This window comes from Leptidea sinapis, chromosome 31 (assembly GCF_905404315.1).
Source record: "Leptidea sinapis chromosome 31, ilLepSina1.1, whole genome shotgun sequence".
Classification (NCBI taxonomy): Eukaryota; Metazoa; Arthropoda; class Insecta; order Lepidoptera; family Pieridae; genus Leptidea; species Leptidea sinapis.
In genome coordinates, this window is record NC_066295.1 from 1,267,198 (window position 1) to 1,281,264 (window position 14,067).

At 36.4% G+C, this 14,067-nt stretch overlaps 1 protein-coding gene across 1 annotated transcript in view; it reads right to left on the bottom strand.

Annotated features, from left to right (window-relative positions):
* The window catches only part of LOC126974203 (septin-1), a 34,350-nt gene that overhangs the window by 9,499 nt on the left and 10,784 nt on the right, over positions 1-14,067 (bottom strand). The window contains exons 4-7 of the mRNA XM_050821656.1: positions 7,461-7,588; positions 3,625-3,742; positions 2,552-2,638; positions 1,384-1,544 (exon numbers count right to left, since the gene is read on the bottom strand). Coding sequence (XP_050677613.1) covers positions 1,384-1,544; positions 2,552-2,638; positions 3,625-3,742; positions 7,461-7,588 — 494 coding nt within the window. The remainder of the gene's footprint in view (positions 1-1,383; positions 1,545-2,551; positions 2,639-3,624; positions 3,743-7,460; positions 7,589-14,067) is intronic.

Genomic DNA, 14,067 nt, shown 5'->3' on the forward strand with positions numbered 1-14,067 from the left:
TACAATTAAAATTATTATTCAATAGCCTGAGGGCGGTCGCTCCATTATCGCTCGTATTGCTGCAGAACTAAGTCTGTTCGCCAATCCTTCAAAATGGGGGCGCCATTGTAATTTGGAATCTAGAGTAATGGCAAGAAATATAGCAGATTCCACCCGTCCCCTCCCCCGTTTAACAAATCCTACTTTTGAGATTTGGTACGGTAAATTTAATATATTTAGTTTTTCTATTTAGCAATAAGTTATTAATGCTAAACAAGTAAACGATGTCAGATAGAATATCGTTCACTTCGTCATACATAGCTGGGGTTCTTTTCACTTTGAAAATCAATGCAGTGTCGTCCGCAAACAATGCCACCTTATGTTTTTTCTCTATAAGATTAGGAAGATCATTTATATAGATAAGGAAGAGGAACGGTCCAAGAATAGACCCTTGTGGTATCCCCAGTATTTTATTGGGTTCATATAGCGGGATTTATGAGGTGATTAATTAATAAGTTTGATTTTTTTATACCTGCAATTATTCAGAGATACAATGGACTATTTGATCTATTTTAAGTACCCATTAACTCCAATCACGACACCTCATACACGGTGGCATTACACACCTAGTCGGAGAGGTTGTTAAAATATATCAGTTAGTTGGATGCTCCTGTGTTTTGACCAACTTGACATATTATTGTCAGCAGTCACATTAGTAACGTGGAGAAAAACAACCCTGTGTAATACACAGTAGATAAACCTGGAGGAGGCACAAGCGAAAGCAAAAGAGGACGACTAGAATTTATCATCAAACAAACTGAAATTTAGTTTAGTATGATACATGCAGTGATTTGACATAATTTTAAAATAGTAATTACAATATTACGGCGAGGAAGTATAATCCAGCTAAGTTTGAAAGCGAACAGTTGCTTAAAACGTACTGAATTTCAGCTATTCGTTTTTTACAAGATTGTAGCCCAATCACTGCACGTTTTATACAATTCAAATTCAAATATTTTTATTCAAAATAGGATGTGAAATCACTTATTGAAAGTCAAAAAACTACCACCCATTCCAAAACGAATACCTCAGGCCTGAGAAGAATGGGCGCAACAAACTCAGCGGGCTTTTTTAATATATCAAAAATATGTTTTACAATTAAAGTAACATTGTACAATTAAACTTATTATTTAATAGCCTGAGGGCGGTCGCTCCATTCCCAATCTGTGGTATAATTAAGAAAGTCATTTATGTTACAGTAACCTTTACCACACAAACGTTTTTTAACAATTCTTTTGAATAACGTAATACTTATGCTTTGAACATTTTCTGGGATCCTGTTGTAAAAATTGCTTTTTTCTTAGAGTTTCGCTAGGCCGAAGGAGCCCTTGTTACTTGACTCACATGAGCATAGTTCTCAGCTTGATGAAGTCGCAGTGGTCGGGGTTCTCCACCTCCACCACGCCCCACGGGTACAGGCGGCCTCGCACGCGGCGGCCTCGTACCTCCAGCTGCTGTCCGGCGCCGCATACCGCGAACGGGACTGCGGCCTTCAACTGACGCACCTGCAATCATTCATCTAATATATAAAATTCTCGTATCACGGTGTGCGGGACCGAACTCCTCCGAAGCGGCTTGACGGATTCTCATGAAATCTTAAGTGCATTTTGGGTAGGTCTGAGAATCGGACAACATCTATTTTTCATCCTCCTAAATGTTAAGGGTGGTCCACACGAATTTTTTTTTTATTTTTTTTTGACATTTTCTTTTAAATTTGTTTGATTATGAGTCAGCATTAAAAATACATACAACTTCAAATTTTCACCCATATACGATCAACAGTTACTTTTGTATCGCGATTTTAATATCGGCAATACAACGTTTGCTGGGTCAGCTAGTTTATTTATAAACTTTTTGGCTTAGATAATTTATAAATTTTTTAATTGTTGGAAACTTCACTGGTGAAAGTGTAAGTTTTAAGATTTGTTAATATTTAAGTATCATAATACTGTTTGTTTCCTATACATGAATAAATAAATAAATAAGTATAGAATCTAGACGTAGGTATAAATTATCTAAGCCAAAAAGTGGTTCCTAACTAGTAGTCCACGGACCACCAGTTTGCATTATTGTGTTTCGGTCTGAAGGGCGCCGAAACAAGCGAAATTACAGGGCAAATGAGACTTAACATTTTATGCCTCAACATGTCGAGCGCAGCTGTTGTGCCGCTCAGAATTTTCCGGGATTATCAAGAATCCTGAGCGGCACTACATTGTAATGGGCAGGGCGTATAGATTACCATCAGCTGAAGTTCCTGCTCGTCTCATCCATTATTTAATAAATAAAATGTGGCTCGCTCGTGCTGTATTCGTGACTGTCCCACATAAAAGAGCGCTTAGTCGCCTCTTACGATATCCATATACCTGGGATATCCCTATTCTTATTACGTTCTATGCGTTACGGGTTCAATCATATTGTCAATGTATGACCACAATATGTCGGTGTTTCGTCGCTGTTTCCTACTACCTATTACTACTACTAAAAAAATATAATACGACTGGCCCGTACGTACTTGTTCCTTGTAGTCTTCGTCTTCATCACTGTCACAATCCGGGAGTGGGTATATTTTAATACCTTCCCTTTCTATTTCCTCCATTACCTGTAAACATGTTTTTTTTTTCATTTAATTACAAAACAATAGTTAAAAGTCATTAAAATACAATGTTTACACAAATAAGATAGAAAACAAAATTTTGTGAACGATGCGGGACTCGAACCCACGACCTCTCGCGTTCCGTGCCAGTGCTCTGCCAACTCTTCGAGTGACGTATCGTCATAAAATCTTGTATGCTTTGTTCAACTCTCAGGTTGTGGCTTCATCTACAGGATCTACTTTACAGTTGATAACCTGTTCAACCCCAAAATTTGCATATTAGGAAATTGGCACGGAACGCCAGAGGTCATGGGTTCGAGTCCCGCATCGTTCATAAAATTTTGTTTTCAAATTTTATTTGTGTATTAATCCTAGAAGTGAGGGTTATCACTTTAAACACATAACATATTGTTTATGTTTAGTAAATATATTTGAATATTATTTTAAATTATGGCATTGCTTATAGTTTAACCCCCTTCAAAGTTTAACACCATGACACGAGAATTTTATATATTAGATATACATTACATATAACATAGTGAAAACTGTTAATTAATTATCTAATAGCATCTTACATTCCACCAAAAAATACCAGGATGTACCAAATGGCTCTCCACATTTACCCATAAAGCAAGTTTTTTCTGAGGTTCTTTCTTATTTTACAAACTTATTTTGGTCGGGGCGGGTCGTTTGGGTGTCATCAAAATCTCTAACGGAGATACAGCAAAATAGAAAAGGAAGGAGGTGTCTGTCTCGCTTTACATTAGTGAAGTAAAGTATGCATATACCCCCTTATTCATAATAGTCTGCTACCTTAAAGCATTGCTAATTCTCACTCTGTCTTCTTCTATTGACCTAAGTCAGAATGAGCAAAAACACTCCTTAGCGGCTGTTTAAAGTTAGCGGACCATTATGAATAAGGGAGTAAGTGTGTAGTGTTAGGTATCACTACCAAGGGCGATCCTTTACTGTTAACTTAAGTTCCAGCTTACCCTGGTCTTCAGCCTCTGCACCTCTTTCTTTGTGAGGCAGTCTGCCTTGGCGATGACCGGAACAATGTTCACTTTGTTGTGCAATTGTTTCATGAACTCTATATCAAGCGGCTTCAACCTGTTGGCGAAATATATTGTTATTTATTCATTAAGTCATTTCGAATCGCTTACCTTCACGAGCCTTCACGGGAACACTCAGCAATTCGGTAGTAGCGGAGATACGTCTGAACATGAGTACACAAATAAAATTTGAAAACAAAATGTTATGAACGATGCGGGACCCGAACCCGCGATCTCTTGAGTTCCGTGCGAGTGCCCTTCCAACTGAGCTAACCGTTCAAGTGACGTATCGTCATAAAATCTTGTATCCTTTGTTCAACTCTCAGGTTGTGGCTTCATCTACAGGATCTACTTTAATTGGTAACCTGCTCAACCCCATTATTTGCATATTAGGATGGTGACTTGAAATATCGCTCTTGCAAATCTAAACAATTTGTTATGTTTTTAAAGTGATAAAACATTTTTTTTTCTAATTTTATTCGTGTATTAATCCTAGAAGTGAGGGTTATGAATTTAAAAACATATATTTTTTTTTTTAGATCTGATTAGTCACAAACGAAACACTACCTCTTCATTAAATTGTTATTAATCAATAGTGATATTCATAACAAAAAACACATTTTGTCATAATAATATAAGTAGAGACGATTAGTTTCCCACGTGATCTAATATATAGACCCGGTTAAGAAAATATCTTTTTGTACTTCCATTTTTTAATGTTGTACACAACTATTAATTCCTGCTAGTCTGCCAGTCCTGATAATTATTGCGAGACGAGTTTTGTTTTAATGAAAATAAGGGACGAGACGAGCAGGACGTTCAGCTGATCAGTGCCTCTCAGGATTCTTGAAAAACCCCAAAAATTCTGAATGGCTCGTCACCTTGAGACATATGATGTTAAGTCTCATTTGTCATCCCAGTAATTTCACTAGCTACGGCGCCCCTCAGACCGAAACACAGTAATGCTTACACATTACTGCTCCACGGCAGAAATAGGAGCCGTTGTGGTACCCATAATCTAGCCGGTATCCTGTGGAAAGGAGCCTCCCACTGGTGGGGTTTAAATTATCTTATTATGCTTTTTAATTATTTACAAAACGAAGAACTCGAGTAGTACTCGAGTAGAGAACAGTAGGTATATGCAATATGTATCTACTGCACATCATGTTGTTGTAGTATGGTGCAGACATGAAAATTGAGAGTTTCAACGCGCTATGAACGCATTTTGATTTGTAAATTCTGTACATTGCTGTCACCGTTTACGGCCGTTCCCAATATACTATCTACAGATAGAGATAAATTACTACCTTCTACTGTCAGTAGGTAGCTGTCAATAATCTAAAGCTGTTCCAATATACCCGATAAGTTATTCTTATCGCCTTATATTGGCACGCGTGTATTGAAATTTCTATACTCAATTCTATCGCTGGTAAGTTTTACGTCGTCTGTAAAGACAGAGTGTACGGATAAGGTGAGCTACCGTCGATAAGTTTATTGGGACAGAAAAGTCAACGATAGTTACGATTTTTATCTCAGGTTGTTAGTGACAAGACAATCTATCCATAGTTATGTCCAGTATAGTAATGCTTTATGTGGATAGGTTAATAAAATGTAAGTAAGCGTAAAAGGAAAGATTGTCTTACCTCTAGTAAGTTAAACTAAGGATAGATAGGTTATTCAAAACCGCTGTATATAAAGTTCAGTTATGTCTTGTCGCTGTACGGTTTTATTTCACAAGGTTAATTAGAAAAGTCACCAGAGACATTCAACCTTGAGCTATAATATTAATTAATTTGCTTTCGGCGATAGTTACATACAAAATGTAGAAGTAGATAATAGAAAATTTATACTGTTAATCTTTAAAAGTATTTATTCGGATTCAATTGTGAAAATATGACCTGATTTATTAATTAAATTAATTATTACTAAATTAAAATGTTTGTTACGGCAAAATATCCTCTTCAATCATGAATTGCGCTTCGTCGCTTGAGTTCTCACTGGCGAGGTACCAATAGTACTACGAGAAACAACTGGTACATTACATTGATTGTACTATCGATCGGAGCGCTCCTTTTAATGTCCGAGCAACAACAAGTCCAATTCGCATTTCAAAGCCGAAATGTGTAATTGATGGGTCCTTCACTAATTTATTTCAAACTAGCGGCCCGCTCCGGCTTCGCACGGGTATAAAATATATGGCCTATGTCATGCGATTTTAAAATTCCCGCCGTGCCGGCCGGCCGGAACCGCCGCAAACCCTACGTCCCGCAATGTAGTTATTACGTGGGTAACACTGAAAATGATTAGAACTGGCCAGTGCTTTGCCGCGTTGCTCGCGAACACACAGACAGAGAGACGCAGCGGAGGACTTGGACTTTGAATTTAGCAGCGATCGGACGCGTTTATTATCGGAGCTCTCTAGCGAGGAAAATAACAAAATAATTTATGTATACTTACATAGGGATATAGGGATAGAGAAAGCGACTTTGTTCTATAGTATGTAGTGATATTCGTGCCATCCATTATACGCGAATACCATACAAGGAGAGTGGAAGGAGATGCAATGTTCATAATGGAATTGGAACGCCTTGTGTACACAAGTAGCAGTGGGAGGCTTTTTTCCACAAGATGCCGGGTCTCTTTCAGGCGACACATCGGCTCCCATTTTCTGTCGTATCGTGTCGCGTCAACCATTATTGTTTCGGTCTGGAGAGCGCCGAAGCTTGTGAAATTACTGGGCAAATAAGACTTAACATCTTACATCTCAGTGTCGAGCGAATCCTGAGCGGCACTGCATTGTAATGGGCAAGGCGTATCACTAACTATCCATCGAACGTCTTCAACAAACAAAACAAAGCCACGCCTTAACGGTGTCAGTGACGGGCGCAATAGCTAGTGAACAATTAATGGCCTTCTGAGTATTAAAATATTATGGTACAGTCATGAGTGTTGAATAGCCTCGTTGAGTCTAACCTTTATACAATATTAAATATATATATACATCACACAATAGTAAGTCGCACATTTCATCAAAGTAGTTTATTTAATATAATCACAATTTCAACTCAGATACATTCCTTCTAAAGTATGAACAAAGAGTAAGTATCATCACCAGTGGATTTACACTAGGGGCAGTTGGGGCAAGTGCCGAGGGCGGCGAATTTTTTAGGGCGAATTTTGAAATCGAAATATTTTTTTTTCTTAAAGTCTTATCAAGATTGCTCAACGTTTAGATTGCGAAGATTTAATCGACCTATTAGCAATTCAAAAAGTCAGTCAAAAAATTGATGTAATATAATTATGAGTCACCCTTAGTGCCAAATTTATAATTGTTAGAAAAAAACAAATATTTTTCATGTTTTTAGAATATATAACATTTTATAAAGTTTCTGCTAAAAATTAGTTATTTTAGTTTTGAAAAATAAAATATATTAACCATAAGTTAAAGTAAAATTCCAGGGGCGGATTTTTTTCCGGTGCCCAGGGGCGGCATTAAGTTTAAATCCGGCCCTGAGTATCATGTAACCTATCACACATAGGTACTATAGATTATCTTTGACAATGAGTACAATCGCAGTGCTGACTGCCGCGAATTAATCACTTAATATTATTTTTCTCTCGTCGCGATCAAGCGAAATCTACCGCATGCTATCCATTGCGTGCGTGTATCCCAATGACAGGGAGGGATGACGAAAGCTCCTGCAACCTCACGAACGTTCTATCCAATCAAGAGAGTAGTGATTAAGATAGAGATCAGCAGGCAGATGTATATTTACCCATGTCCAAACGGTGAGATAAAGTAGAAGCAGCAATGTATCCTGTTGTCGACAATGTTCCGTCGGTTGAGGCCGCTCTCGTCACGCAGGAACCTCTCGAACTGCTCGTCGATGTATTGAATAATTGACTGCAAACAATAACAACGGTAAGAAATATGTCGCGTTCTATAACAGAATTGCATGTTTACATCTCGGAATTTTCTCCAGTAGGTATACAACAAAATGAAATACATAGGTAAGGTTGAATGTAAAACCCTCTACTTGAAGTATTTATACATACCTTTGCTTGTCATGTATAGCGAAATTTTTTTTAAGCCAACTAGACACATCATAAATTAGAATATCATCCGCACCGCCTGAATGTTTGGCGGTCATCGTACTACAAAGCTGTGGAATGAACTTCCTTGTGCGGTGTTTCCGGCACTATACGACATGTGTACCTTCAAAAAAAGCGCGTACACCTTCCTTAAAGTCCGGCAACGCTCTTGTGATTTCTCTGGTGTTGTAAGAGAATGTGGGGAATGAGGCAGTGATCACTTAACACCAGGTGAGCCGTACGCTCGCTTGTCCTCTATTTCCAAAAAAAAAGACTTCTTTGTTGAAATCTTATAGCTGTATTTTGATGAAATTTAGTACGAAGGCATTGTTGAGGGAGGAAAACTGATCTAGTCAAGTCACATCTCAGAGAAAACACGTTATTTGCACATCCGTCATTTGTACTAAGAAGGTGAATTACCTTCTTAGTACAAACAATTCAATCAAATCAAAATGCAATCTCTCTTTCTTTGCACGAAACTTCAGCTCTTTCACTTTTAGGTCATAGCAGCAAACATTACATTGATTGGTCAGAGCTCGCTCACCCAGCTCCTAACAATAATAATATAATCATAGACATCTGCATCAGAACTAAAGAGAGAGCTGCGATAAAATGTGGCCTAACATATTCCAACTTATAGACTACCAACGTGTTAGTAGTGAGTTACCCCCTCATTCATAATGGTCCGCTAACTTTAAACAGTCGCTTAGGAGTGTTTTTTCTCATTCTGACTTAGGTCAATAGAAGAAGACAGAGTGAGAATTAGCAATGCTTTAAGTTAGCAGACTATTATGAATAACGGGGTTAGTATCAAGGCGACACTAAATGCCAGCGACCTTGAGCGATATGAGTTCACGGCTGCCGGCCCGAAATCTATGTTACTAAGCCAATATTTTCAAAATTCTTGGGTGGAAAACAGTTTATATGCTTACAATCCTCGTTATTCACTACTAATCTGAATAAATGAACCTACACAAAAAAGTACAAGCTATAAGAATAACTTTTCTGAGAGAACCATGCCAAATAACTTGTTTAACTTCAAAGAAAAGTGGTAGTTCAAAAAGGCTCGGCAGTGTTAACTATAACCAACAGCAAGCATTAGCAACCTACAAATAAGACTTAAGGATATGTGTTACAGGATTAAGTAGTGTGCATAGCTCGAAATGCTATACTTTCACCACAAAACTTGTCTAAAAACACCATGTTTGCGTGTTTTCTGCTTACTCTTCGCCTTAATGGAATGAACAGCGTTATAGTTATTTATGCAACTGTTGTGTAATAAGGGGTATTAAAACACGAATGTGGGTTTATAGGGGGTATATATAATGTGGGGTGTGATAATAGCATCACATAAGTGTGTTAATACCTAATTATCAACAGTTGTATATAAGACTTTATCTACACCCAGAATTTGAATCCTCTAAAAGATTCTGAAACAGTTCGTTTACTGCTAACATTAAAACAGCCAGTCCTAATAGGAACCTAATATCATCCAATACTGATTATATACAAATAAACTAAGTATTAATGAAATAATTATATATTTTAGTAGTAATTTACATTTTGTATAGTGCAATTATTAAAATTCACTTGAATTAACAAAAATAATAAATTTAAAAATTAAACAAAACAATAAAAATATCGAAGAAAAATGGCGGGGATTCGAATTACCTACTTTTTTTTACGGCGCGCGACGTTCTGGTAGTGTGGAACGCGCGTAAACGAACATGTTCTTTTTTTGAAATTCGTACAGATACCACGATTTGTAGTATTCCTTTAAAACACCAGTATTCATTTAAAAATTTCCCCTCTGGGAACCCCAATGCATTTATTTATTTGTTATAAAACAAATTATAAGAAAATAAACTATACAACTTACGGACGTTGAATTTTAACCCATTCTTTTCTTTTTTGCCTTGAGCATTGAGGATTTCTAACTTGACTTACTTTTAGGGTTATCGAAACAGACCAGACGCTACACGGAGTACTTTGACCGAGGATGGTTGGCTCCTAACAGGTGATATTATGTACAGAGATGATAAATGGTACTTCTATTACGTGGACAGGTGGAAGCTTTTACTCAAGTATAGAAACCATCAGGTAAGTAATTTCTTTTTTATTCACGAACATTACAAACATAGTGTATGTGCCACAGATTTAGATTATACTTTACGAGCCTAATAATAAGTGTACAAATTTTAGTGATTTAGTTGGCTAATCTATTTTTTTTTATATAAGAGGAGGCCAACACCGCCCTCTCACCTTTGTATATTCTATTGCTCTGTAGAAGGCAATTTTATTGGGCTCCTCAAAGTTCTGACTCCATTAAAACTGAGATTCCACCTTTTAAGATTCTATCAGCTGCGAAGACACTGAAGTTAAGTCCAACTTACAGATTAAATTATCTCAATGCGTATAAGTGTACTTTGTCTTCTTTACGCACAGTACTAATAATGTATAGACAGTGATATATCATATCATCCCCACCATCTGGATGTGTGGCGATCCTCCACAGTGCGGTTTTCAAGGAGCTTTCTTCTGCGTACTACAACGCTGTGGAATGAGTTTCCTTGTGCGGTGTTTCCGGGACGATACGACATTGGTACCTTCAAAAAAAGCGCGTACACCTTCCTTAAGGGCCGGCAACGCTCTTGTGATTCCTCTGGTGTTGCAAGAGAATGTGGGCGGCGGTGATCACTTAACACCAGGTGACCCGTACGCTCGTTTGTCCTCCGATTCCATAAAAAAAAGTGACAAAACACCGTTGACTTCAGATAACATATTGACACACCTTCTTCTTCCTCTTACGGTTTGAAGTGTGTGAGTTCGAAAATGTAGCTAAAAAACTGTTTCTAGAATTTTGTCTCTTTTGCTAAGGTCGCTAATATCAATACGGCAGTACCAAGTTAATGCGGTTTTCACCGTGGCATACTCCTCGTAATGTTCTAAACCTTGGTTCATTCTAAACGGTTTACTAACAAGAAAGTTATATTAGTTGAAATAAGAGACAGAAATCTACGAAGTGTCTCAGTCGCATGCCTTTTAATAATTTATTTGTGCTATTAATATAATCTATAGAAATTATTAATTAATAATGAAACATAAACTGTTCTCTTATTATCTGTTCACTTACAAGTATACGTCAATAAATTATAAATGAAAGTACTTTAATAACTATAATTATGAATATTATTCATGTGAATAAACAACTAAGATTTTTTATTATTATTATCTCAGGGGATTTTTTGTTTGATTAAATAATATCTCGCTATATAATACAATCTGATTGATATTGATTTTTGCTCCGATAACTGCAGTGTAAATCCTCACTTGTAACACAAGATTCACGTACACCGAATATAGTGTATATTAAGTCACTGGCGAGGTCCTTTCGAAGGACCAAAAAGATGTATGAGTAACACTTTTAATGATAAGTCTGAGAGAAGTAAAAGTCTTTGATAGTTGTAAAAATTATATATTGATAAAAAGATAAAATAAACTGATAAATTGCAAAATGATATGTAAATGAGTTACGCGCGGCGTGATTGATTACCTACCATTGACGAACTAACTGTCTAAATGGCCTAAATTAATGCATGTGGCGGAAAAGTACTGAAATAACAAATGTACGTGCGTTGGCCCGTACACGGACTTTCATTTTTTTTACAACAAAAATTTTTTTTGACTGACTTCAAAAGTCGTAATAGATGGTTAAACCTTTGACATATATAAGCGTCATTTATCGACCATTTGAATTGGAATTTATAACTTTTGAATTTGAGTTGACGTGTCATTTTTTTTTATTTAAAGTCTTTTGTCAAAGAATATATTATAGTACAAGTACTTTTGTTCGGAATGTAGGTCAATTTATTACGGATAGTAATATTCGAAATTTCTCTCGTAGATATCTCCAGTAAAAATAGAAGGAGTTATTCAGAAGCATCCTGGAGTATTTGAAGTGGCTGTTACCGGCATACCGCATCTAGAGCATGGAGACCTGCCGGTAGCATGCGTTGTGCTGCATGAGGGTTTCAGAGTCGACGCTGAAGAGATCAAAGAAATGGTTAAGAGTAAGTTGACTGGTCACCAATGCACCATGTACATAACAGTCATCATCCTTTTTGGGTTGAAACTCTCGGCTGTCTAGGCGTATTCAGCTATTTTGTTTTAGGTCGTAGAATAAAACGGCGTCGTCACAATCAGTGCTTTATTAGAATTTACAATTACTTCCCTTTATTATTTAATGCAATGTACGAATATGGTATTTGAAGGCAATCATACTGGTCAACTGTTGAAGATCTTGCTGATCGTTTGTGTTAAACACATAGACCAAGTATAGTAACTAGACATCGGTTTGGGTGGCCAACATGAGACAGATAATATCCTATATATATATATAGGTACAATAGGTACATAATATAACATAAGTGTTCTTTCACTATCACTTGTACATTGTAAAACACAACATCGCACAATATTTCCTTCGATTCTACTTAAAATTGTCACTGATGTTGAATAAATAGTGGATATTTCACACGTTTCACAAGTTTTCTGTGCAGCGCTGTCAAGTTTGTTTCGCACACCCGGTGTGCTGACCTTGAAAAAACCAGCACGCATGGCGAAACAAAAAATCTAATCACTCTATCTCATTTTTTTACATACGACTCGCATAAGTTTTTCTTTTTCTCGTGTGAGTGAGACGGAAGCTATCAATTTGTCTTGTAAGTATACTTTGATTTTGACTCGTTTGACAACTTACAGAAACAAAGAGGAGGTGAAGTTGTCAGGAGGCAGATTAGAGAGAACCAACATTGTCTATGGAATTAAAGTAAAGTAGACTTATGGTTTCAATATTTGTAACATTTGGAAGGGAAAAACCATTCAACGTCTCGTCACCGACATGTTTTTAAAATGAATGATATGCGTCTTAAACGGCCATAAATGTTATTCATCATATTTTTATAAATTAAAATGCATTTTGTTAAGTATTTTATATTATATTTCACCCTGTTGTTAGGAAAAATGATGTTTTCATTGCAAAAGTTCAACAAAAACATATCATCATCAGGGGCGTAGCTACCGCCGTATCTGCCATATACGTCTTACAATTATATATCAGAGACCCGACGTGCGTAAGCAAAAATTAATAAAAACTCTTCATTTTTTTTTCAGAAATGATAAAATTCAAAAAAAATTCTTTTTTTTTCAAATAAAATCATTTCATTAAAACTAAAAAATGGAAAAGAGACAGATAGATAATTACGATGAATAACAATTTCTTTTAATTTTATGCAAACATTTTTTTCTTTTTTGAGAAATCTTTAAGTAGCATAAGGGCCCCACCACTGCAAAGTATTCAGTCATGCGACGGTAGTGTTAAAAACAAAACAGAAGTTAAATGACAAATGCGCATGGGATGATAACTTTGCTTTCGGTCAGACGCACGCTAATAAAAGTGCAGTAGGTAGTTTACTCTGCCTTTCCAGTTTCAGTAAAATATGCATATGTACGATTGCAGAATCAATGAATCTACCACCATTCGATGCGAAATTTATCCTAGATGGTTTATGGATTTTGTATAGTTCAATAATTAAAATTCACTCGAATATTATGTTCTGTTCTAGCGTTTAAAATGAATCGCTATTTTTTTAAACAAAACAATAAAAATATCGAAGAAAAATGGCGGGGATTCGAATACGGAATAACCTGCTTTTTTTTACGGCGCGTGACGTTCTGGTTGTGTGGAACACGCGTAAACTAAAATGTGAAAAAACGCGATTTGAGAATTTCAAATACAGATACCACGCATCGAGCAATAAGAATGTGGTTGTCTGTTGATACTCTGCGCATGAAGGGATCGAAAAAAACAAAGGAGTGTTATTATGAAATTCAGTACAACATTACAACACTCGTTTGGATGATGTAATGGTTATTAGGACATTGGGTGTTTTAATGTTGCCAATAAGCTAACTGTTTCAGAATCTTTAATAGAGGATTTAAAGCATGGGTGTAGATAAAAATGGTTTATTCCTTCATTATACCTATTTAACCGCGGACACTCTTCACTCGTCCACAATCTGCAACTATATCAGTCAAAATATTACATATTTTCTTCAGCATGTATAAAACTACTTCCGTTCTTTTTTTTTTTAAATAAAATACATAGGTATAGACATCGTATGTCACTATTAGTATTTTAATTTATTCGTACTGCCGTTATCTATCACACGCTTGTCTGTCCGGATCGTTGCAATAGTTCCTAGTGTTGTAATATATTATGTACTAGCTGAC